General features: G+C 39.0%; 1 protein-coding gene across 1 annotated transcript in view; it reads right to left on the bottom strand.

Moving 5' to 3' along the window:
• LOC106091390 (carcinine transporter) overlaps nucleotides 1-21,055 on the bottom strand; it is a gene marked incomplete in the record, with an annotated part of 32,470 nt that extends 11,415 nt beyond the window's left edge. Inside the window, 2 exon segments of the mRNA XM_059363578.1 lie at nucleotides 11,429-11,541; nucleotides 20,729-21,055. Coding sequence (XP_059219561.1) covers nucleotides 11,429-11,541; nucleotides 20,729-21,015 — 400 coding nt within the window.
• Nucleotides 21,056-26,906: the final 5,851 nt, after the last annotated feature.

The raw sequence follows: 26,906 nt of genomic DNA, 5'->3' as shown, positions 1-26,906 counted from the left end.
CTATACATGAATATGGCTACCAAAAAACCAATATTTGTACTACAAAATTGAGCAAAGACTTGTACCATTATTAGACCACTCAATTTCCGTGTCGAAGATGGTTCGAAGACTATATTTCGATATAGCTTCTATGGGGGCATAATATATCCATTTTTCACCGGGTTATGACCAAAGGTGATTTACATATATACCCGAGGTGGTAGCTATCCAAAGTTCGGCCCTGCCGAACTTAACACCTTTTTACTTGTTTAATATAAGATGGTGCCCTCTTAAATATCGATGCACCGAAATTACTTCTAGAGACTATAATAGCCGCAATCTATTATAAAATAATTTAAATACAAGCTGAGTTTACTACGGTAAATTTCGAGTTGAATTTATGGTGGGTACCCAAGTTTCGGTACCGCCGAACTTATCACGATTCTACTTGCTTTATTTTATCTTTGACTATATTGTTTTTTGATATTTTAATTTATGTTTTTTTTCTTCACTTTATTTTTTCAAAAAAAAAAAAAAATCCGAACGGATGCTCACGTTCTGAAACCCATTGGCTCTTACATTCTTACTTTTCTCTTATCATTAAAACGGTCTAGCCATATAACCTAGCCTACCTACATTGTTTCCAATATAAATTAATTTAATAGTTTGTAGTTAATTAAGGTTTTCTAATGTCTGGAGTGTTTCCATTTTTTCTCTTTGTATATGCACATTTTTCCGGCCTTTTAATGGCGGATTACTGTATATCCTGCAGATCGAATTCCATTCTGTCTGTGAACGAACGTTCTCTCATAAATGTTGCAACATGCTACCACCATAGAAAAAGGAACATTTTAATTCACATTCAAAAACATAAATAAATGAATGGAAGACAAATAATCCAAGAGAGAGAGTGCAAAAAAACACAACAACACCAATACAAATTAAAAAAAAACAAGTAAAAGCGTGCTAAGTTCGGCCGGGCCGAATCTTATATACCCTCCACCACGGATCGCATTTGTCGAGTTCTTTTCCCGGCATCTCTTCTTAGGCAAAAAAGGATATAAGAAAAGAGTTGCTCTGCTATTAGAGCGATATCAAGATATGGTCCGGTTTGGACCACAATTAAATTATATGTTGGAGACCTGTGTAAAATATCAGCCAATTCGAATAAGAATTGCGCCCTTTGTGAGCTCAAGAAGTAAAATAGAGAGATCGATTTATATGGGAGCTGTATCGGGCTATATACCGATTCAGACCATAATAAACACGTATGTTAATGGTCATGAGAGTATCCGACGTACAAAATTTCAGGCAAATCGGATAATAATTGCGACCTCTAGAGGCTCAAGAAGTCAAGATCCCAGATCGGTTTATATGGCAGCTATATCAGGTTATGAACCGATTTGAACCATATTTGGCACAGTTGTTGGATATCACAACAAAATACTACGTGCCAAAATTCATTCAAATCGCATAAGAATTGCGCCCTCTAGAGGCTGAAGAAGTCAAGATCCCAGATCGGTTTATATGGCAGCTATATCAGGTTATGGACCGATTTGAACCATACTTGGCACAGTTATTGGATATAATAAAAAAACACGTCGTGCACATTTTCAGCCAAATCGGATAAGAATTGCGCACTCTAGAGGCTCAAGAAGTCAAGACCCAAGATCGGTTTATATGGCAGCTATATCAGGTTATGGACCAATTTCAACCATACTTGGCACAGTTGTTGGATATCATAAGAAAACACGTCATGCTAAATTTCATTCCAATCGGATAAGAATTGCGCACTCTAGAGGCTCAAGAAGTCAAGACCCAAGATCGGTTTATATGGCAGCTATATCAGGTTATGGACCGATTTCAACCATACTTGACAAAGTTGTTGGATATCATAAGAAAACACGTCATGCAAAATTTCATTCCAATCGGATAAGAATTGCGCACTCTAGAGGCTCAAGAAGTCAAGACCCAAGATCGGTTTATATGGCAGCTATATCAAAACATGGACTGATATGGCCCATTTACAATACCAACCGACCTACACTAATAAGAAGTATTTGTGCAAAATTTCAAGCGGCTAGCTTTACTCCTTCGGAAGTTAGCGTGCTTTCGACAGACAGACGGACGGACGGACGGACGGACGGACAGACGGACGGACATCGCTAGATCGACATAAAATGTCGCGACGATCAAGAATATATATACTTTATGGGGTCTCAGACGAATATTTCGAGTAGTTACAAACAGAATGACGAAATTAGTATACCCCCCATCTTATGGTGGAGGGTATAAAAATAACAAAATATCGCCTGAAACCACAAGGCAAACAAGGCGTCAAACATTTGGTAGGAAGTGACAACGAAAGAGTGAGAGGAAGCGATACAAAGAGGGCCAAGTGAACGCTTGTCAGTCAGTACACAATTGAAGCAGCAAGCAACAGCAACGACCAAACGATGATGATGATATTTCGTGTGCTCACCTGGGAATTATGCAACATTACATTAAAATTTACCTCAAAGTACAAGCACACATACACATTCACACACAGCAGCACACAACTCATTTGCCAATACCACAGCAACATGCAAATTTTCGAGTTGGACTTACAATATGTGAGGGTAACACATATGAGGCCTTATTTTGTTAATTTTTTGTGTGTTTTTGGGGAATTTTGCATTGCATACTCTAGGGAGTTGAGTTATTTAAAATAATGCCTTTCAACTCCTTATAACGGGAGAATATGCAAAAGAACTTTCTTGATGAAATATTAAGGGAATGTAGGAAAAATTGTTTACAATTACCAAGATCTAATAAGGAAATCCTGGATACCCTTGAGGATATATTTTTAAACTGAATTTATTGTATGGTTATACTCGTATATATAAATTTGTATAATATTTTGTTCCACTTTTTTTTTGGTGTGCTATCTGAATAATATGGAATTCTTATAAAATCTATATATAAAAATGAATTTGTGTTTGTTTGTTTGTATGTTTGTTTGTTTGTTTGTGGGTTTGTAAATTTGTTTGTTCCGTATAGACTCTAAAATGGCTAAACCGATTTCCTTGAAATGTTCACAGATTGTGGAAAGTGGTTCGGAAGGAGCAATAGGCTATATAATTTTTTGATATCGCAAGGGGGTGGACCCTCCCCCTTACCCTAAAAGTACCAGCCAAAAAAAAAAAAGTGGACCAATTGGGACAATATGGGACTTAAATGAAAGGTATTCAATAGTAGAGTACAAATTCCATATTAAAAATTGGGTCCAAGGAATTGGGGGTCCGCCCCGACCCCAAAAAACCCTCCAAAATAGGTTTAAAATGACAAAATGGGAATCGAATGAAAGATATTCGGGAGTAGATTACGGATATGGTCCGGAAGGACCAATAGGCTATATAAGTTTTTTATATGGCAAGGGGGGCGGACCCTCCTAGCTACATGAGGTTATAGACCGTTCTTAGCACAGTTGTTGAAAGTCCTAACAGTACATATCTGTAAAATTTTGGCCAAATTGGACAAAAATTGCGACTTGTAAGGGCTCAAGAAGTCAAATCGGGAGATCGGTTTATATGGGAGCTATATCCAAATTTAAACCCATATGACTCATGCGCAATCCCCAACGGCCTAAATCAATATTGAGTACCTGCGGAAAATTTTAAGCTGCTAGCTTTAAGCGTTCGACCGCTATCGTGATTTCGACAGACGGACGGACGGACATGGCTAGATCGACTTAGAATGTCGAGACGATTATGAATAAAAATACTTTATAGGGTTTTAGGTCAATATTTCGCCCCCATCCTAGGTGGTGGGTATAAAAAATTACCAAACTCTCCTTAGAACTTATATTTGAAAATCTGTTACACGAGCACCTATGTTATAGATGTTAGACTTAGATACAAGTCTGTTATCCCCATGTCTTTGCTATTATTTTTGTCCCCTTCTTGAAGGCCCTTTTCTATCCACTCCGCTACGCTTCTCTAGGATCCAATATATCCCAGTATTACCGGTTTTCGTTCGTTTTTGACATCATTTATGATTATGGTATTTGTGTTCGTGTGTGCTAGCAAACACAATCATCAGGCATTGCCACAAGTACAAACACACACACACACACACATCAACAAATAAACAGACAAGCAAGCAGACATAAATGACTGGTTGCTTGTAGCTGGTGCACCAGCATAGATGATTGGTTGGACAGACATTCATCACATCACCTGATAGTCAGACAGGTGAGCGAGCTTATGATACTTGGCAAATGTGTCTCTATGCGATGATTGTGTTGTACGAAAAAAAAAAAAAAATGAAGGAAGGAGGGAGGGTTTTAATAAATCAATTCTATCAAACGAAACACGAAATTACACCAACAAACATGCACCCGCACACCACGAGCAAAAAAAAAAAAACCAGAAGGATAAATACAAAGCACCAGGATGCTGTTTGTTGTTCGTTAATGTATGGATTTGCATCATCATCATCATCAAAGAAACAACCAATCCAACAGGTCAACAGCTGAGATACAAACAATTTTCATCACTACATAAAACTGAAATGGGTATGGTATCATTATGTGTGTGTGTATAGGAATAGCTTTATAGGGTTTGAGCCCTAACATTGTAAAAGGTATACCAGGTTTGTGGTACAGTTTATTACAACTTTGGGATTTGATTGACGCCTCAAAATGAGGAAAAATAGAACTTTTGTATAGATTACCGCTTGACTATGAACCTTAATTAAGGCGAGTCCCATTCAAAGTGGGAAAACAGTATATGGAGCAAAGATTAACGTTATTAGGCAAATTAATAAAGAGTTGGGAGTTTACAAGACATACCTTGTTGGATATATTGGAGAAGTACAGGTCCTTTTTTTATCAACTAATTGGCCCGGTGAGCTTCGCTACCCCATAAAATTACTCTTTTAAAATGGATTTTTCTTTGAGCATTTTTAAGCTGGTGATCAAAACATTCACGGCTATGGGTCTCGTTCAGATCCACACTAATTATTTTTTTTCCATTGCTTGTCTTCTATCAAAATCATATTTCTAAGCTACCACTTGGGATAGCACATTTTTAAAGATCCCTACGTCCTTTCTGTGTCTATTCCACTTTGAGGGCAAAAAGTGTACTCTACTACCAAAGACCTTTTATGACCTATTCTATCATGATCGGCCTTCATGTATTATTATAGCCACCACCGTAGGATAAGGGGTATATTCACAAAGGGTCTGAAGACCAGAAAAGCTTTATTTATTACCCGAATTCGTAGAAATTTTCAACAGTGAGTTATTTCAAGCCTCCCCACATCTGACCCAAATATGGTACTGATCGGACTATATTAGGATATAGCTGCCATATGGACCGATCTCCCAACGAAGGGTCTGAAGCCCATAAAAGCTTTATTTTTTAGCCGATTTCGCTGAAATTTGAAACAGTGGGTAGTTTAACGCCTCCCAACATAGGACCCAAATATGGTTCAGATCGGACTATATTCAGATATAGCTGCGATATTGACCGATCTGGCGATAAAGGGTCTGAGCCCATAAAAGCTCTATTTATTACCCGATTTAGTTGAAATTTTAATTTGAGGCGAAAGGGGGATTACATATACACCCGAGGTGATGGGTATCTAAAGTTCGGACCGGCCGAACTTAATGCCTTTTTACTTCTTTTTAATACCTATTTGGTTAGGGTAGGATGACACATCCTTTCATTTGTGCACAATATGTTCTCAGTCGTCAGAACATAGAACAAACATGGAACCTGAGAGTAGACATAGACCAATTGAATCCCAATAGAGCGCATATTCGGTCGATACAGTGCTGCTCAACCGGGGCAAGTTTCTGTTGACGTTCATTCCGATATTGGAAAGGTCATTGAGAAGGCTGTTGAGTGGGGCTACTGCGAATTGTCTAGGAACTAAGGTAACGAAGACGGTGCTCCTTATTCCAAGAAATCTGACTTCGGATTTAAAACTCCCTTTTTTGGACGGTTTTTCTCTTCTCTCCATAAAGGTGCCGTACTCCAGCACGCTGTTTCACCATCACATATAAAAGGGGAAGTCTTATCATTGAGCTTAAACTTGAATCGGACAGCGCTCAGTGATATGTGAGGAGTTGTCTTGTTCCTTAATGGAATGTTCATGGGCAAATTAGCATTTTTGTCTTTGGACGGTAGCACTCTGCTGTTGTCGGAGGTGGCGATACTGTGGCGTAATCCTCGATTCCACCTTAGCACAGAGACAAGCATGTCCGGCAATGACGCTGAAAGCCTGGGTTTGGATCTGGCGGGAACATCAGAAAAAAATTTTGCAGCGGTGATTATCCACTTCTAATACTGGCGACATTTGTGGGGTACTGTACCATTTGGTATGGCAAGCATGAAAAATCTTCTCCCCTAAGAGATGTCGTGCTGCGGCACGCCGTTCAGACTAGGCTGAAAATAGAAGGTCGATCATTGATCCTAAACTTGAATCGGACAACACTCTGTGATATGTGAGAAGTTTGCGCCTGTTCCTAAATGAAATGTTCATGGGCACATTTGCTTTTGCAGTCCTCGATTCGAAACTGTCTTGGAAGAGATGAATATTGCTACAATGATGAATATTGCTACATTTTTTTTTCGGTGTATGGAATACATTTTTCTTTTATTCATGTTAAATTAAATTATTAAATTAATTATTAAATTATTATTAATTAAATTAATTAATTAATTAATTAAATTAATTATTAAATTATTATTATTAAATAGAAAAAAAGTTATTACATTTTTTTTTGGTAGCGGCTTTCATCAGCCAGCCTGTATGAAAGAGAGAAGCGGGAAGACACTATTCGCCTCCTACTCATGCAGAAGAATGTTCGGTTAGAAGTGAGGGGTTAATGACGATGATTTACGGGATATGAGACTTGTGATGAGGTATTGAACGCTGGTATGGTGCGCGGCTTTGGATAGGAAGACTGGAACCAGGTAGTTCGAACAGGTGTACAGACTGGTCTGTCTCGCATTCGTGGGAGTTTGATATCGATACCGCAGGCGGGCTTGAAAGTAATGTTGGATATGCAAGGTATTAAGGTTTATATTCCTAATTGCGCCGCCAAGGTTGCCCTTAGGCGGAGGGAGCTCAGCATGCTTAAGGAGGATGGGTACGGCCATAGTAAAATTCTGGGTATTGTAAGTTTAGTTTGCGCTTAGGCTGAGGATGCCCGGCATTCTAAAGTAGGGTGGTTGCGGCTACGGTCTTTTCTAGATATTCTGGATGGGTACACCTGGCACCTAGGCGGACTCAGAATAGGAACTTTTCCGGAATGAGAGAAGGATGCAATCATTGTGGAGGATGAGAACTTCTTGTTTTCAATGATTACTACAGAATGGTTTCAGGTACCGGATTGAAGATCTACTCAGAGGCACTCGTTAACTTTATGTCGGCGAGGCTGTGCTCTATATTCTGAATTGTGCCGCCAAGTTTGCGCTTTGGCTGAGGGAACTCGAACGGATGCGGGCACGACTATTTTCTGGGAAATATGTATGCGGAGAGTAGACTACGGAAGGTTGGTGACCACCGAAAAGAAATCTGAGGTGGTTTTCCCCTCCTAATGCTTGCGACATTTGTAAGGCACTATGCGATGCATAGAAACCATGTAAGAACTTCTCCCCAAAGAGGTGTCGAAGTGCGCCACGCCGTTCGGACTCAGCTATAAAAAGGAGGTCGCTGATCTTAAATTTGAATGGGACAGCACTCATTGATATGTGAGAAATTTGCCCTTATCCGTAATGGCATGTTCATGGGCGATTTTGCAGACTAAAAAAGGTCTCAGATTAAATTGCTGCGAAACCGATTCGGAATTATATCTTCATGATTTATTATCTTTACTGATGATTCCACAATGGAGTCAGGCACTGGATTGAGGGTGTTCTACTACCGGTAATTAAAGCTATGAGTACCACATAGGTTACAACTTTGAGCTCCGGTCTGTGTGTTGTTCATCACGAGAAGCTTAGCTGAGCTTACCACACAAGTCCACAGGTTGCGGATAGTAGAATTCTCCATGCGGAGTAGCTGCAACTGCTGTCTCGGACAATCGAGTGGCGAGTTTCAGTGAGAGGCCGGGTGGCATAGGCTCATATTAAACTATTGAGTGCCTATGATGCTCGATGTGACAAGGCGAGTTCTTGGTGCCTTTAAATAACCAATGGCCATTAACGTTTCCGCCGCGATCGATCATATAGGCTGGAACGAGCTTGGTCAACTTCAGCAGGATGACTAGGATCGCTACTTCCATATATATAGGTGGCTACAAGAACAACAATTACAACGGGGTCTATTATTAGGCACAGCATGTCGGTGAGACTGCCGGATGAGTGTTCGGTCTTGTAGGCAGAGTTCTGTGCCATGGCCGCATGAGAAATCCGGGGTAGGAGTTTCCGCCTTCGCAACTCAGGATTTATGTGGACAGTATGGCGTTGCTCAAGGCCTTAGATTTGAGTATGGTGAGGCCGAGGCGCATGGAGATTGGGTGGACAAAAATGCCAGGAAGTGCAAGTCCTATACGAGCCAACCTATCGCTGATCTCACACATGAGTCAATTGTCGAACTAATGAACACAGAAGAGGAGATGGCCCGTAGGGGATTGTTCGGGAATGAAAATTTGTGTATGGATACCGGAATGACAGGATACTCTGGTCCAGGATGAGAGCAGATTGTTTTTCATGTTCGGCACTACGGGGGCACAAACATTTCATCATGGACAGTCGGGTTTTCTCTGACCTGTCTGAACTTGGAGACTGGATAATTTCGACAGGGGACGTTATACCATTGTGTCCATACGCACCTTCTTCTCCCACTTACATCCCTTTCGCCCTGGGCTGTCACGATTGAACTCACCTTTGTTACGGGCTACCCTATAAAGCTAAACCTTATCGAGACGCACGCTAGAATCGTCATCATTTGGGAATGATTATAATAACGTTTTTAGAGATATAACAGAGGAAATATTCAGATCGAACAATGCTTAAGACACATTTGCATGAAGATATGAGACAATAGGCTCCTACCTTCAAAATATTGGTTTGCCCAAAAAGTAATTGCGGATTTTTTAAAAGAAAGTAAATGCATTTTTAATAAAGCTTAGAATGAACTTTAATCAGATATAATTGTCATTTTGTTCGATAACCTTTTGCCATCTTTCTGACAAATTTAGTATTCCACGCTCATAGAACTTCTGGCCTTTATCTGCAAAAAACTGAACCAAGTGCGATTTTATAGCCTCATCATTGCCGAAAGTTTTACCATTTAAGGAGTTCTGCAAAGATCGAAATAAATGGTAGTCTGATGGTGCAAGGTCAGGGCTATATGGTGAATGCATTAAAAGTTCCCAGCCAAGCTCACTCAGTTTTTGGCGAGTGACCAAAGATGTGTGCGGTCTAGCGTTGTCCTGGTGGAATATGACACCTTTACGATTGACCAATTCTGGTCGCTTCTCCTTGATGGCTGTATTCAATTTGTCCAATTGTTGACAGTAAACATCCGAATTAATCGTTTGGTTCCTTGGAAGCAGCTCAAAATATACCACACCCTTCCAATCCCACCAAACAGACTGCATAACCTTCTTTTGGTGGATATCAGCCTTTGAAGTGGTTTGAGCTGGTTCACCATGCTTGGACCATGATCGTTTTCGACTAACGTTGTTGTAAACAATCCATTTTTCATCTCCAGTTATGATTCGTTTTAAAAACGGATCGAATTCATTGTGTTTAAGGTGCATATCACAAGCGTTGATTCGGTTTGTTAAATGAATTTCTTTCAATACATGTGGTACCCAAATATCAAGCTTTTTCACTAGTCCAAGACTTTTTATGTGATAATGAACGGTTGATTTTGGTATATTTAACTTCTCTCCTAGCTCACGCTCAGTTACATGACGATCCAATTCGATTAATGCTTAAAATTTGCTTAAAATTTGTCAACGCCGACTATATGAAAAATCCGCAATTACTTTTTGGGCAACCCAATAGATGAAAAGATTGGTTAAATAGATATTCATACCAAAGTAGTTGACAAGATTGGTTAAATAGACATTCATCGCGGGTATCATAAACATGACGTGATCGTTTTAGAGCGCACAACAAGCCGATTACTGGCTTAGATGTATGTCCATAGTGGCATGGGGAGGATTAATATCTGCACCCTCTTTTCAACCTAAACTAACCTAACCTTATGTCGTGATCGTACTATTGTCCCAATATGATACAATGCCTATGGCATGAGATTGGCATGAAATAGAGAAATATTGGTACATGAGACAAGGAATAGTCTGATATACAGCAAATAGAGATCAATAATTGGCAAGAGGTTATTTACAGATGATAATTGGATGCGGTTTAATATCAGCGAGAAGGAAATACTAGTACGGAACCGAAAAGGACCTACTTGCCTACATTCACGGCAGCTTTCTAACAGGCTGTATTGACCATAGACAGATCTTTGAGTACAGCCTTTATAGAATTATAACCACAAACACTCTGGAAAACTAACTATCCCCCATGGTGGTCATCGAAACGATCAAATCTGCGAAAATAAAAGCGGAAAGCTTTCAATACAAGTTACCAGAGCGAATCTTGGTGCCCGTACCAGCATAAGCAGCATTTGTTAACCGATTTCACTGAAGTTTGAAGCAATGAGTTGTTTTGGATCAGTCTTGTTTTGGACCACAATTTAATTACATATAAACGTGGTGGTGGGCATCCTAAGTATGGACAGAACTAATTAAATTTTTTTTTCTATATTCTTCTTCTTCATTAACCAGGTTTTGTTGCCCTCCACTAAGAAATTGTTCTACATTTCGATCCTTTTAAACTTTTAACCATGAACGTTACAAGTATGCTTACATTCTTAATATCTTTAAAACATTTCCTTTTATAACTTTTACAAAGTCCTTAGATTGCTCTCATGGCTGGTTATTGCAATCTTTTGTGTATCATATTTGACAAATTGTCTTCAATGGAATTTCCCTGATGCGAGGTGATGCAAGTGAATTTGCTTTCGTTTTCAGTCTTTCAACTCTTTTTTACATATATCTACCAATTGTAGCTGAATTCAGGTGAAACTATGATTTGTAGTTTCCGTTTGCAATTTTTCAATCATTCATCAATGCTTTTGTCATGCCAGAGAAATAGGAATCTGTGGCCACGAATTATAAGGAATACACTGAGGAAAATTTGTCAAGATATAGCATTTTAGATAATTTTCTTAAATCTCAAAGGTATAACCAAAACTTGATTTTGCATTGATGGGCAAAGGCATTCTAATTTTTAAGATTTTAATTTTTCACAAACTTTTCAATAGTTTTTTTTTGTCTTATATATTTTTTCAACACTGCACTTTTGCTTGTGTATGTTCGTATATATGCACGTAAGAATGCATCCAATCATGTATGTCACATCACAATACTAACCTGTTACATTTGCTGATGCCGAATTCCAATTCTGCCAGTCATCAATTTCGGTGAAATTCACATCAAACATTTGACAGCTGCTATACTTCTCTGCACCACGATTGTCCCGTTGCCTGTAAGTGTAAATGTCAATGTAAGTTCGAATGTGAATGGGCGATATGTGTTAAAGGATATTGTAAAATATCAATAGTTTGCCCCATAGAGAGTTTTATCATCAGAGGTTATATGGGAAATTCTGTAAATTTGTGAAATACTCAAACTTAAGTGATAAAGGTTGTAATATTACTAAAACAAGTAAAAGCGTGCTCAGTTCGGCCGCGCGGAATCTTATATACCCTGCACCATGGATTGCATGTGTCGAGCACTTGCCACGGTATCTCCTTTTAGGCAAACAAAGAATAAAAGAAAAGAATTGCTATGTTATTAAAACAATATCAAGTAACAGTTCATTTTGGACCATAATTTTACTGAATAGTGGAGACCATAGTAAAAGTCATTGTGTAAAATTTCAGCCAAATCTAGCAAGAATTGCGGTTAACCCTTCGGCTCCTGCTGCCTTGTTGTTCTTCAGTCGGGTGTCTGGTGCTTGGACCCCATTCTGACTAGGTGGTAAACATTTTATACAATCATCAGGGATTGGTTCTGCGGTATCCTCTTCGCCGCTCTCGTCAGACACTAGCAGTTGGGTAAAATGTTCTTTACCCAGAGGAAATATATGCACTTTTTGTTTATGGGCCGATTTTGACCAAAATTTTTATTTAGGCATAATTTAGTGCATTTTCATGCAAAAAAAAAAAAAAAATAACAAGGACAATGAAATAGGAGCACTTCCTTTGTCACTGCCCGGCTTTCGCGTCTAAGAGATACCGGAACATAGGTGGGGACACAATACCAGACGTGAACCAACCTAGGGGTGCGGCATGGAAAACAATTAAGGATTTTGTAAGTTGCACGGATTCCTATCTTAGATTTCCTTTTTCGATGTTGCTTTTTTAGTATTTAGAGCGCACAACAAGCCAATTAGGTGTTTAGGTGTATGTCCATAGTGACATGGGTCTGAATAATATCCGCACCCTCTTTTCAAACTTACCTAACCTATGCAAAACAAGTAAAAAAAAACGTTATGATCGGCCGGGCCGAACTTTGGAACGAACTTGGGCGAAAAATGCATTCCTTATGGCCCATAGCAACTATATCGAAATATATTCCTATTTGGACCAAATACTAATAAGTAAAGGTCATTGATCAATTTTGTATAACAAAATTGAACAACTCACTGTCTCACATTTCGGCGAAATTGGACAATAAATGCGCCTTTATGGGCTCAAAACCTTATACCGAGAGATCGCTCTATATGGCAGCTATATCCAAATCTGGACCGATCTAGGCCAAATTGAAGAAGAATGTCGAAGGGACTCACACAACTCTCTGTCCCAAATTTTGGCAAAATCGGATAATAAACGCGACTTTTAAAGGCCCAAGACCTTAAATCGAGAGATCGGTCTATATGGCAGCTATATCCAAATCTGAACCGGTCTGCGCCATATTGCAGAAGTATGTCGAGTGGCTTAACTTAACTCACTGTCAGAAATTTCGGCGACATCGGACAATAAATGCGCCTTTTATGGGCCCAAAACCTTAAATCGAGAGATCGGTCTATATGGCAGCGATATTCAAATCTGAACTGATCTGGCCCATATAGAATAAAGATGTCGAAAGGCCTCACACAACTCACTGTCCCAAATTTCGTTGACATCGGACAATAAATGCGACTTTTATGGGCTCAAAACCTTAAATGGAGAGATCGGTCTATATGGCAGCTCTATTCAAATTTGGACCGATCTGGGCCAAATAGAAGAAGGATGTTGAAGGGCCTAAAACAACTTATTGTCCCAAATTTCGGCGACATCGGAGAATAAAAGAGACTTTTTTGGATCCAAAACCTTAAATCGAGAGATCGGTCTATATGGGTTTTCCAAAAAATTGGGGGTGTCGTGTAGGGGTGCCCCATAGATTTGTTGTTATTGTAGCAATTTATTGTTACTGAGGCGGCAGCCCTTGGCCGATGAAGAACTCCAGCGGGTTTATCCGTCTCGTAGAACCGGCTACCATGGTATTGCTATAGATTTATCGAAAATTTGGGATGTATGGGTCTTTAAAATCTCTTTCCCTTTTTTATTGTAGGGGACAAAATAGCCTATAATTAAATTTACTTAAACATCATATTTCAAAATTGTTTAAGATTCGATTACAAAAATTATTGGGACAATTAATTTTTTAATTGAAAATTACCAAAAATTTTCCGATTCAATTAAAAAATCAATAGAGTGATTTAAAAAATTAATTGGGTCAAATAAAGAATTAATTGAATCAATTAATGGCCAAAAGTTTAATCGCACTGTAATTTGAAAAAAATCATATTCAAATAAAAAATGATTGAATCAATTCATTTTTTTACTGAAAACGATTTTATATCCAATTAAATTTTTAATTTAAATTTTTTTGGTGTTTTTTTCTGTTTAGTTTTATCGGGATCGGGACAAGGATGTCGTGGAGCCTAAAAAGCTCAAAATTTGAAATGGTCTTAAAACTTTAAATCTGCAGTTCGGTCTATATGGTACTTATTGGTTGCCCAAAAAGTAATTGCGGATTTTTCATATAGTCGGCGTTGACAAATTTTTTCACAGCTTGTGACTCTGTCATTGCATTCTTTCTTCTGTCAGTTTTCAGCTGTTACTTTTAGCTTGCTTTAGAAAAAAAGTGTAAAAAAAGTATATTTGATTAAAGTTCATTCTAAGTTTTATTAAAAATGCATTTACTTTCTTTTAAAAAATCCGCAATTACTTTTTGGACAACCCAATATTTAAAATTTAGTCTGATTTGGCCTATTGAAAAACTTTATCTGCATATCCTATAATGGTACATAACCCTTGTTTAAGCCATTTCGATGAACTATAAACTGAATGACGAAGTTACTATACCCCCATTCTATGGTGTATATTATGAAACTACAAATACTTTGCGGAAAACAATCAACAAATTCTTTAAAAATCATTGCATCTTAAACCGTCATTACTCTAACCATAAAATTATCGCATATTGATTCAAAGTGCCGATTTCCTTAAATATTGTGAGTTGGGCTTGATATATTGTCCATGATTAGCAAAGATAATAGCCACGTCTAGCACTTCATCTAGCTTAATTTATATAATTTGCGAGATAAACAACCACTTTTTACAAATATACTCACACTCCATATGTAACACCTTTTAACATTAGCCTTGGACCTTTGTTAGTTAAAATAAAAATATTAAGTATAACTATTGGGTTGCCCAAAAAGTAATTGCGGATTTTTTAAAAGAAAATAAATGCATTTTTAATAAAACTTAGAATGAACTTTAATCAAATATACTTTTTTTCTAAGGAAGTCTAAAAGTAACAGCTGATAACTGACAGAAGAAAGAATGCAATTACAGAGTCACAAGCTGTGAAAAAATTTGTCAACGCCGACTATATGAAAAATCCGCAATTACTTTCTGGGCAACCCAGTATAACGCCTACTATTGAATAATTAAAGTTACCATCACATTATATTTTAACAGCTGGGATGGGATGAAATTCCCATCGCTTCTCCCGATCTCCCCATCGATGGACCAAATAGTTCCATGACCGGGCAACCCTTGCACGGCCTAGTTGGGCTCTTGTAGACACAACGTTAGGTAAACAACTTGTTTCCCAACCAAACTTGTGCGCTGTTACCTGATTTTTACTTTCACGACAAGTTATTATTGAAATTAAAATACAGTTTAGATGTGTCATAAATCTATAATCAAGTCGTTATAATTTTATTTATGCATACGGAAAGAGCGAGATAAATTGTAGTTCTGAGGACACCATTTATAACAACTACCTACAGTTAGCCGTTACTCTAAACAAGTGCTTTGGAACGTAGTTGGGTAGTTACCATAATTTATATGGCAAATTACGAGTATAAGTTAAACACCAATATGAATCGTGCAATATTACGACTTCCTACAATATTAATGGTATATTTTTAAAAAAGTTGGACAAGCAAAAACTAAATCCGTTGAAACGGATTCAAGCTTATGTACTCACTACACTCATAGAAAAAAGTCTGCTATAAATTGCAAACGAAGTTAAAGTAAAATGTGCTGCTATTACAGCAGTAGTTCTTCAACTTTAGAACAGCAGGCTTACTGCTGAAAACTACTGCTGCTTAATTATGATGGATTTGTTAGAAGAAATAAAATGAACAAGTAGGTTAGTTTAGGTTAGGTTGAAAAGAGCGTGCAGATATTAATCCGCCCCATGCCACTATGAACATACACCTAAGCCAGTAATCGGTTGTAGTGCGCTCTAAAAATTAACCAGTAAAAAGGCGTTAAGTTCGGCCGAGCCGAACTTTGGATACCCACCACCTGGGGTATATATGTAAACCACCTTTCGTCATAATCCGATGAAAAATGCATTATTTATGCCCCCATAGCAGCTATATCGAAATATGGTCCGATTTGGAGCAAATTCGACAAGGATATTGAGTGGTCTAATAAGTAAAAGTCATTATTCAATTTTGTAGAACAAAATATTGGTCTTTTTGGTAGCCATATTCAAATATAGACCAATCTTAAACATAAACGACATGGTGATCGAAAAGCCTAACATAAGTCACTGTTGCAAATTTAAGCGAAATCGGATTATAAAAGTGCCTTTTATGGGGCCAAGACTTTGAATAGAGAGAATCGTCTATATGGCGGCTATATTCAAATCTGAGTCCATCTGGGCCAGAATGAAGAGGTATGTCGAAGAGCCAAACTCACTGTCACAAAATTTCGTCAAAATCGGACAATAAATGCCCCTCTTACAGGCCCAAAAACTTAAACCGAGCGATAGGTCTATATAGCAGCTATTGTACATTCAAATCTGGACCGATCTGAGACATATTGGAAGAGGGTTGTGGAAAGGCCAAACTCACTGTCCCAACTCATTGTCCCAAAATTTCGGCGAAATCGAGCAATAAATGCGCCTTTAAAAGGCCCAAAACCTTAAATCGAGAGATCGGTCTTTATGGCCTCTATATCCAAATCTAGACCGATGCGGACCAAATTGAAGAAGGATGTCGAAGGGCCTAACACAACTCACTGTCCAAAATGTCGGCAACATAGGACAATAAATGCGCCTTTTATGGGCCCAAAACCTTAAATCGAGAGATCGGTGTATATGGCAGCTATATCCAAATCTGGACTGATCTGGGCCAAATTGAAAAGGCATGTCGAAGAGTCTAAGGCAACTTACTGTCCCAAATTTCGGCGAAATCGGACAATAAATGCGCCTTTTATAGGCCCAAAACCTTAAATAAGCATCAAGCACTAATGCGACATTTCCCTGTTTAAAGTACCTTTGAACTGTTGTTGTTGTACTTTACTACACACGTGAAATGAACAAAGGCAAAATATCAGAAACACCAAACAAATGAGTTTCCTTAGAATCATTTATGGAAGTTTTTGAATGAGATATTAACTAGAAGGCAAATGCAGATGTGTATCTCAGTGGCTGTCTACATTCCAAACTGCTTTTTTCCATACAATAATTATATAAGCGAAATGAGATATAAAGCCAGTTGCCAGGACAGTGTTGGCATTAGCAGACTGCTATGGAGAAAAGTGCAACCTTAGGATCATACAACAGGTTCAGAGAACATGTTGTCTTGGCATAGACGGAGCGATGAGGACCACGCACAATAGGGCACTGGAGACTATTCTAGATATCCGAACCATTGACATACAAATTAAGTGTGAGGCAGCCACTGCGTCTAAGAGACTTAAGGCGATGGGAGAATGGATTGAGGATGGGAGCAGTTCATACCATCGCGGTATATTCGAGGCGACGATAGGAAACCTGGAAGGAAGGGAAGAGGTTTCCCCTCGGATACCTGAGATTAACCTTTAGGTCGAGTAGGAGGTACTGTTGTCTATGCCGGCTATGAGACTTAAGGCGATGGGAGAATGTATTGAGGATTGAAGCAACTCATACCATCGCGGTATAATCGAGGCGACGATAGGAAACCTGTAAGGAAGGGAAGAGGTTTCCGATTGGATACCTGAGATGAACCTTGAAGTCGAGTGCGAGGCACTGGTGCCATCGGCACAGTCTTGGATTAACGGAACCCTAGTATTGACATCTGGAAGATCATGTTACACATATGGATTAAAGCTAGGGGACAGATTGGTCCTGGGGGTCTATATTGAGAACATAGGGACTTAGATCTGTTTTAGACTGCCTGACCATAATATGGTCCTGCAGGCGGAGATCGGGGCGATCTCGGAATGCGTGAAGTGGTGTGGTACTAACGTGAGGACGTCGAGCCTGAACATCTTTACCGACAGTAAAATTGCCATAAGGGCAATAACAACCAAGACGGTAAGGTCACGAACAGTCTTGCAGTGTAAGAAGGAGATTAACGGCTACTCTGAGGATGGCAAAATTCGCATCGTTTGGGTGCCGGGCCATAACGGAGTAAGAGGAAATGAAAGGGCAGACGGTTTGGCGATGAAGAACAGAGGACTGCATTCAATAAACTTGGTTTACCGGAAGCCTTTCGGGTCGACGCAGTCCGAGTTAAGGGAGTGGGTGACGAATGCGCATGCAACATTGTGGAACAGCGAAATGGTCGGTAAGACGGCGAAAATCCTATGGAGAAATCCAGATCGTGAAAAGACGAGGCTATTACTGAAAGGATGCAAGAAGAAGGTCAGTATAGCAATTGGTATCATAACGGGACACATAGGACTACGAATTCACTTGTGTAAAATCGGAGCGGCAAGTGATATCATGTGTAGGGCATGCGGCGAAAATGATGAGACGCTCGAACATTTCCTTTGTCATTGCCCGGCTTTCGCGTCCAACAGATACCGGTAATTAGGTGGAGACACAACATCAGACATGAACCAACTTAGGGGAGTGGTATTGAAAACAATTAAGTAGCACGGAATTCCTAACTTAACATTTTCTTTTTAGAGGTTACTTTATAGTTTTTAGAGCTCACAAAATGCCAATTACTGGCTTAGGTGTATGTCCATAGTGGCATGGGGCGTATTAATATCTGCACCCTCTTTTCAACCTAACCTAACCTAGTTCCCATTGTGAAAAATTTCAACCAAATCGAATAAGAATTGGGCCCCAGATTGACTTAAGAAGTAAAATGGGGAGATCGGTGTGCATGGGAGCTAAAGGGTGATTTTTTTGAGGTTAGGATTTTCATGCATTAGTATTTGACAGATCACGTGGGATTTCAGACATGGTGTCAAAGAGAAAGATGCTCAGTATGCTTTGACATTTCATCATGAATAGACTTACTAACGAGCAACGCTTGCAAATCATTGAATTTTATTACCAAAATCAGTGTTCGGTTCGAAATGTGTTCATTCACCGTAACGTTGCGTCCAACAGCATCTTTGAAAAAATACGGTCCAATGATTCCACCAGCGTACAAACCACACCAAACAGTGCATTTTTCGGGATGCATGGGCAGTTCTTGAACGGCTTCTGGTTGCTCTTCACTCCAAATGCGGCAATTTTGCTTATTTACGTAGCCATTCAACCAGAAATGAGCCTCATCGCTGAACAAAATTTGTCAAAATTTCGAACCGAACACTGATTTTGGTAATAAAATTCAATGATTTGCAAGCGTTGCTCGTTAGTAAGTCTATTCATGATGAAATGTCAAAGCATACTGAGCATCTTTCTCTTTGACACCATGTCTGAAATCCCACGTGATCTGTCAAATACTAATGGATGAAAATCCTAACCTCAAAAAAATCACCCTTTATATTAGGTTATGAAGCGATTCAGACCATATTCGGCACTTATATTGGGTTGTCCAAAAAGTAATTGCGGATTTTTTAAAAGAAAGTAAATGCATTTTTAATAAAACTTAGAATGAACTTTAATCAAATAAACTTTTTTTACACTTTTTTTCTAAAGCAAGCTAAAAGTTACAGCTGATAACTGACAGAAGAAAGAATGCAATTACAGAGTCACAAGCTGTGAAAAAATTTGTCAACGCCGACTATATGAAAAATCCGCAATTACTTTTTGGGCAACCCAATAGTAAAGGGCATAGAAGAAGTCACTGTGCAAAATTTCAGCTAATTCGGTTAAGAAATACGCCCTCTAGAGGCAAAATGCAAATGTGCAAATTTGCCCATGAACATTCCATTAAAGAACAGGGGGCAAACTTCTCGCATATCAATGAGTGTTGTCCGATTAAAGTTTTTAGCTCAATGATAAGTGACCTCCATTTTACAGCCGAGTTTAAACGACGTGCTGTAGTGCGACACCTCTTTGTAGAGAAGTTTTGACATGGCTGCCATACCAAATGGTACAGTACCTCCCACATGTCGCCAGCATTAGGAGGGGATAACCACCGCTGAAAGTTTTCATGATGTTCTCGGCAGGATTCGAACCCAGGCATTCAGCGTCATAGGCGGACGTGCTAACCTCTGCGCTACGTTGGCCTCTAGAGGCGCAAATGGTCAAATCGGGAGAAAGGTTTATACGTTTGGGCGCTGTATTTAAATATGTACAGCTATGGCCTATTTACAACCCCAACCGACCTACATTCTTTCGAAAGTATGCTACATTGACTTAAAATGTCAGGACGATCAAGAATATTTGTACTTTATGGGATCTTAGATGCCATCCTATGGTGGAGGGTTTAATAAAAAAATCTTTCACTCAAGGAATTGTTTCCTTAAAAAACTGTAAAATTGAACAGCTTTATAGTAAGTTCTGCCTTAAGTACTGGAATTTCTCATATGCTACAGATATTTATGTATGTGTGAGTGTGTCCCTATATTGAAAGGTAGAAAGGTTTGCATGTTCGATGATGACATTTATATGAAATGCAAATTTGAAAAATGAAATTTTAAACGCAATGCTTGACAATTTATTACACTTGTATGGTGAATGGTTCAAGAGAATCACACTCAGACACACACACACACACTCACAGATAACAATGCTAACAGCCAATGTTTGATGCATATGCTCTGGACTCAGCTAGAGCATGTTTTAAGGACCACTCTGAACATGCAGAAATTCGTAGTAGCGCAAACTGTCACAAAATTGTCAAAAATTACTTATCAAATATTTATCATTCATATTGCGTTTGTCCCAATCCCAGAAAAAACTCTCTTCAGTGCACACACACACACATATGCAAGTGCTTGCGCATGCATCATACACCCATAGAACAAAACTATAAAAGTATTAATCACTTACGTGGGCAATGTCAATCGCCGCCATTCATCCAAAGTGAAATTCGTTTTCTCTCTTCCCGCTACGGTGCACCAATGGTCGGGTATATTTAAGGCCAGTATGATGTTCATATAACACATGGCTCCAGCCATTGCCAGTCCCATGACAAAGATGATGTTGTAGATCAATTGAAATCGTCCATGATTTCCAGCCCTCTCCATAATGGCCTGAAAAGGATCCTCACTCGATTTGGCGGTTTCTGTGTGAACCACTGAGCCATTTCTTTGTTTAGTCTCATTGCTGTGAGTCATATTTGTTGTGTTTACTTTTTAGATAACTTTACGACCAAGATCTGGAAATTTAAAACAAAGAGAACAAATTAGAATTTTTGGCTTATGTGGTTAGAAATATTTTTTTTTATTGACTGGTCATAAAGTTTATGTTGCCTTTATATGATTTGAGGTGTTTTATGGTGGTCTTACGACAGCTTTCACTTTGTGGTGGGGTTTTAAGTGTTGCGGTTTTTGAATAAAAAGAAAATCACACCGTCATTAAGGTAATTAAGATAAATTTCGTTTAAAGACCAATCGTAAATAATCAAATATTTGAGAATAAATGTAGGTGTTGCTGGGAACATTAACCTGTAACCTTCAAATTGATGGCGCTATCTTAAGATCTACTTCGGATTTAAATGGAAGCAATAAATGTGCAAGTATATCTTATCTAAATTTTGTCAAATTTTCATACAAATGCACCATTAATGAACAATGAAAGTTTACTCGGGAAATCGGTTTATATACAGCTATATTATGATCCGATATGGAGCAAGGGTTTTGAAAGATCAAAAATAATTTTCAGTTCCCATTTTCATTTCTGGAAATAATTTGGGCTTATTAGCAAGCCCAGCAGCTTCACCAAAATATGGTCCGATCTTGACCATATACGGAAAGTACGTCGAAGAACCACAAAAAAAAAATTCTCAACAAAGAGATGCCGCACTATGGCAAGCCGCTTAGACTCGGCTAAAACAAAGGAGGCTGTTCCGAGGAGTAGGAAAAGTTTTTTTTGCGGTTCCTCGACATACTTTCCGAATATGGTCAAGATCGGACCATATTTTGGTGAAGCTGCCGAGAAGGAAGTTTGCCACTGAAACTTCCCTCTCGGCAGCTTCTGTTGCAAACTTTAACGAAACTTGGAAATAAATGGGCATTTTGAGGGCTTAAGACCCTAACTCGCCATATCTGTTTATATGGCAGCTATCTCTAAACCATATTTTGGTTCGGATTTCGGGACCCTAGTACAACGCACTGTTTCAAATTTCAAGGGGAAACCCTTTTAAAACTTTCACCTTTAAAAACTTGACCGGCAAAAACAAGTAAGAGCGTGCTAAGTTCTGCCGGACCGAATCCAATTTACCCTCCACCATAGATCGCATTTGTCGAGTTCTACGCGCGGCATCTCTTTTTAAGCAAACAAAGAATATTGAATAAGAGTTGTTATGCTATTGTTGCTATATCAAGTTATAGTCCCATTGGGACCATAAATGAATGCTGAACATTGTAGAAGTCATTGTTTAATATTTCATATCATTCGGATAAGAATTGCGCCTTGTAGGGGCTCAAGAAGCAAAATCGGGAGATAGGTTTATGTGGGAGCTGTATCAAGCTATTGATCGATTCAGACCATATTCGACACGTATGTTGAAGGTCATGAGAGAAGCCGTTGTACAAAATTTCAGCCAAATCAGATGAGATTTGCGCCCTTTAGAGGCTCAAGAAGTCAAGATCCTAGCTCGGTTTATATGGCAGCTATATCAGGTTATGTACCGATTTGCGACATACTTAGCACAGTTATTGGAAGTCATAATAAAACACCTCATGCAAAATTTCAGTCAAATCGTATGAGAATTGGGCCCCCTAGAGGCTCAAGAATTCGGTTTATATGGCAGCTATATTAGGTTATCTACCGATTTGCGATATACTTAGCACAGTTATTGGAAGTCATAACAAAACACCTCATGCAAAATTTCAGCCAAATCGGATGAGATCTGCGCCCTCTAGAGGCTCAAGAAATCAAGATCCCAGATCGGTTTATATGGCAGCTAATTTAGATTATCTACCGATTTGCGTCATACTTAGCAGAGTTATTGGAAGTCATAACAAAACACTACGTGCAAAATTTCAGTCAAATCGGATAAAAATTGCGCCCTCAAAAAGCTCCAGAAGTCAAGATCCCAGGTCGGTTTATATGGCAGCTGTATTAGGTTATCTACCGATTTGCGCCATACTTAGCACAGTTATTGGAAGTCATAACAAAACACATCATGCAAAATTTCAGCCAACTCGGATGAGTACTGCGCCCTCTAGAGGCTCAAGAAGTCAAGATCCCAGATCGGTTTATATGGCAGCTATATCAGGTTATCTACCGATTTGCGCCATACTTAATACAGTTATTGGAAGTCATAACAAAACACCTCATGCAAAATTTCAGCCAAATCGGATAAGAATTGCGACCTCTAGAGGCTCAAGAAATCAAGACCCAAGATCGGTTTACATGGCAGCTATATCAAAATATGGACCGATTTAAACCATACTTATCACAATTGTTGGAAGTGATACCAAAACACTACGTGCAAAATTTCAGTCAAATCGTATGAGAATTGGGGCCTTTAGAGGCTCAAGAAGTCAAGACACAAGATCGGTTTATATGGCAGCTATATCAGGTTATGGACCGATTCGGACCATTTACAATCCCAACTGACCTACACTAATCAGAAGAATTTGTGCAAAATTTAAAGCGGCTAGCTTTACTCCTTCGAAAGTTAGCGTGCTTTCGACAGACAGACGGACGGACATTTTTTACAAAATTTCAGCCAATTCAAATAATAATTGCGCCTTCTAGAGGCTCAAGAAGTCAAGATCTAGGCAGGTTTATATGAGAGCTATATCAGGTTATAAACCGATTTAGACCATACTTTGTCTGTTGTTGATGGTCAAGCCAAAACACTTGATGCTAAATTTCAGTCAAATCGGGTAATACTTGCGCTCTCAAGCGGCTCAAGAAGTAAAGACGCGAGATCGGTTTATATGGGAGCTATATCAGATTATGAACCGATTTGGATCGTATCGTATTTAGCACACACATGCTGGAATAATTCGTGCAAAACTCGAAAAAAATCAAGCGCCTAGCTTGACGCGATCAAGAATATATATACCTTGTTAGGTCTCAGATCGATATTTCGATATGTTACAAACGTAATGACGAAACTAGTATACCCCTATCCTATGGTGGGGGCGGAGTCAAAAGTAACCTCGAAAAAGACAATTTCGAGATTACTTTTTCCATTCATGGCTGGTATTGTGTCCCCACCTATGTGCCGGTATCTGTTAGCAGCGAAAGCCTGGCAATGATATGGGATATGCTCCAACGTTTCATTGTTTTCCCTACATGCCCCACATATACCCACCGATTTTGCATAAGTGAGCTCGTAGTCCTATGTGTCTCGTTTTGATACCGAAAACTATACTGACCTTTTTTTTTACTTTCTTTTAGTAATGCAAATGCAAATTTTGCCCATGAACATTGCACCGAGGAACAGGGCAAACTTCTCACTTCTCCCAATGAGTGCAGTCCAATTCTAGTTTAAGCTCAATGATAAGGGTCCTCCTTTTTATAGCCGAGTCGGAACGGCGTGCCGCAGAGCGACACCTCTTTGGAGAGAAGTTTTATATGGCATAGTACCTTACAAATGTTGCCAGCATTAGGAGGGGAAAAACACCGCTGAAATTTTTTCTGATGGTCTCGCCAGGATTCGACCCCAGGCGTTCAGCGTCATAGGCGAACATGCTAACCTCTGCGCCACGGTGGCCTCCTTCTTTTAGTAATAGCCTCGTCTTCTCAATATCCGGATCCTCCCATAGGATTTTCCTTGTGCTACCGACCATATCGCTGTTCCACAGTGTTATATACTTTACATGCCTTAGTCGCCCACAGCCTAAACTTGGACTGCGTCCACCAAAAAAGCTTTGGGTTAACTAAGTTTATTAACATAGCCATCTGACCTTCACTGCCAAATTGTCTGCCCCTTGCTACACTATGGCCGGGCATCCAAGCAATGTGAATCATGCCATCCCTAGAGAAGACCATAATCTCCTTCTTACACTCCAAGACTGTACTTGACCTTACCGTCCTGGTTGTTGTTGCTTTGATGGACAGTAAACTGTCCGTAAAGATGTTTAGACTCGACGTTTAGACCACCTCACGACTTCAGTAACCGCCCGGAACTCGGCCTGCAGGAATGTATTATGGTCAGGCAATCTAAAACAAATCTCAGTCCTTGGGTTCTCAATATAGACCCCCAGGTCCACTTTGTCCTCTAGCTTTGATTCATCTGCATAGCATGATCTCCCAGATAACACTACCAGGGTTTAGTTAAATCCCTCCCCAATCCGTAACCGTAATTAAGGATGACTGAGATTCATATGGTTATTCAATCTCTAAGAACTCAGTCCACCTGGTACTGGTCTATGGATTGGATCCGTGTGTCGTTCCGCACATTTTAAAAGCGCTCTCTATATCAATGCATTCCCCCCATTGGGTACGTCTTGGTATCGAAACTTTCTTTTATTTCATGCACAACCTCGTGCAGAGCTATCTCCACCGACCAAACAACAAATTGAGTTAAGAAGGATACCTTTTTAGAGGAATCCATGGTTATAGGTTTCCAAGATTCAGCCCGATCGAACTTTACCACAGACAGACGGTTAAACGGACATAGCTTGGTTGACCTAAAATACCATGGCAATTAAGAATGTATGTTCTCTATGGACTTTTAGACTAATATTTCGAAGCGTTACAAAAGGAATCACGAATTTAGTATGCCCCCATCCTATTTTGGACGGTATAAAAACTTGATTTAGAATCAGTAAAATATGTTTGCTGATATAAATAAACTAGTTTAAGTGGATTTTAATATACCGATTGATTTAAAATCAATTACTGATTCGAAAGAACCTTGACATTCTGGCGGATTGTGGTAAAATGATTCATACGCGTTTCCTTTGCTCAAGGACACACGCTATTGATTAAAATGTGTCTCCCAGACATAGCTTTCATTCGATCTAGTCTATTGTGGCTATAGTGCCAACAATTTGCTCCACTATTTGCAAAATTATAATATCTTTCCATCTGCCCACTTTCCAATATAATTATGGACCTACTACTCGATTTGACTTCTAAAAATAAAGAAGAATAAGTTTTCATCCAATTTCAATAGGAAGCTTACTAGACAGTAAATATTGCGCAAAAATGCCAAATCATTTTTTAATATGCCAACAACTGATTTTGAATTATCTTAGACTTTTTATGCTGTCATCTCAGTAGATTTAAACATTCGCATTTGCTTATGCTGTTGGATGCCATTGTATGAAACTTCCAAAATCTGCATATAGTTTTTCAAATATCATACACGGGTTGATAAAGAAAATTTCACTGTGGCCTTTAGATTGAGCAAACATGCACAAATTTGATTGATAGCCAAAAGCAAGTGTTGATAAGGTTAACATTTGTCAGCAGCATTATCATCAACAAAATTAAAAGAAAAAACGAGCAAATATGTTCAAACTATTGGGTTGCCCAAAAAGTAATTGCGGATTTTTCATATAGTCGGCGATGACAAATTTTTTCACAGCTTGCATTCTTTCTTCTGTCAGTTATCAGCTGTTATCCGCTTGCTTTAGAAAAAAAGTGTAAATAAAGTATATTTGATTAAAGTTCATTCTAAGTTTTATTAAAGATGCATTTACTTTCTTTTAAAAAATCCGCAATTACTTTTTGGGCAACCCAATATAACAAGTAAAAGCGTGCTAAGTTTGGCCGGGCCTAATCTTATATACCCTCCACCATGGATCGCATTTGTCGAGTTCTTTTCCCGGCATCTCACTTCTAGGAAAAAAAGAATAAAAGCGAAGATTTGCTCTGCTATTAGAGCGATATCATGATATGGTCCGGTACGGACCTCAATTGAATTAAATGTTGGAGACCTGTGTAAAATAACAGCCAATTCGAATAAGCATTGCGACCTTTGAGGGCTCAAGAAGTAAAATAGAGAGATCGATTTATATAGGAGCTGTATCAGGCTATAGACCGATTCAGACCATAATAAACACGTGTGTTGATAATCATGAGAGGATTCGTCGTACAA

This window comes from Stomoxys calcitrans, chromosome 2 (assembly GCF_963082655.1).
Source record: "Stomoxys calcitrans chromosome 2, idStoCalc2.1, whole genome shotgun sequence".
In the NCBI taxonomy this organism is placed as follows: domain Eukaryota; kingdom Metazoa; phylum Arthropoda; class Insecta; order Diptera; family Muscidae; genus Stomoxys; species Stomoxys calcitrans.
Note: the sequence above shows the minus strand (reverse complement) of the source record. Positions and strands in the feature narration are given on the sequence as shown.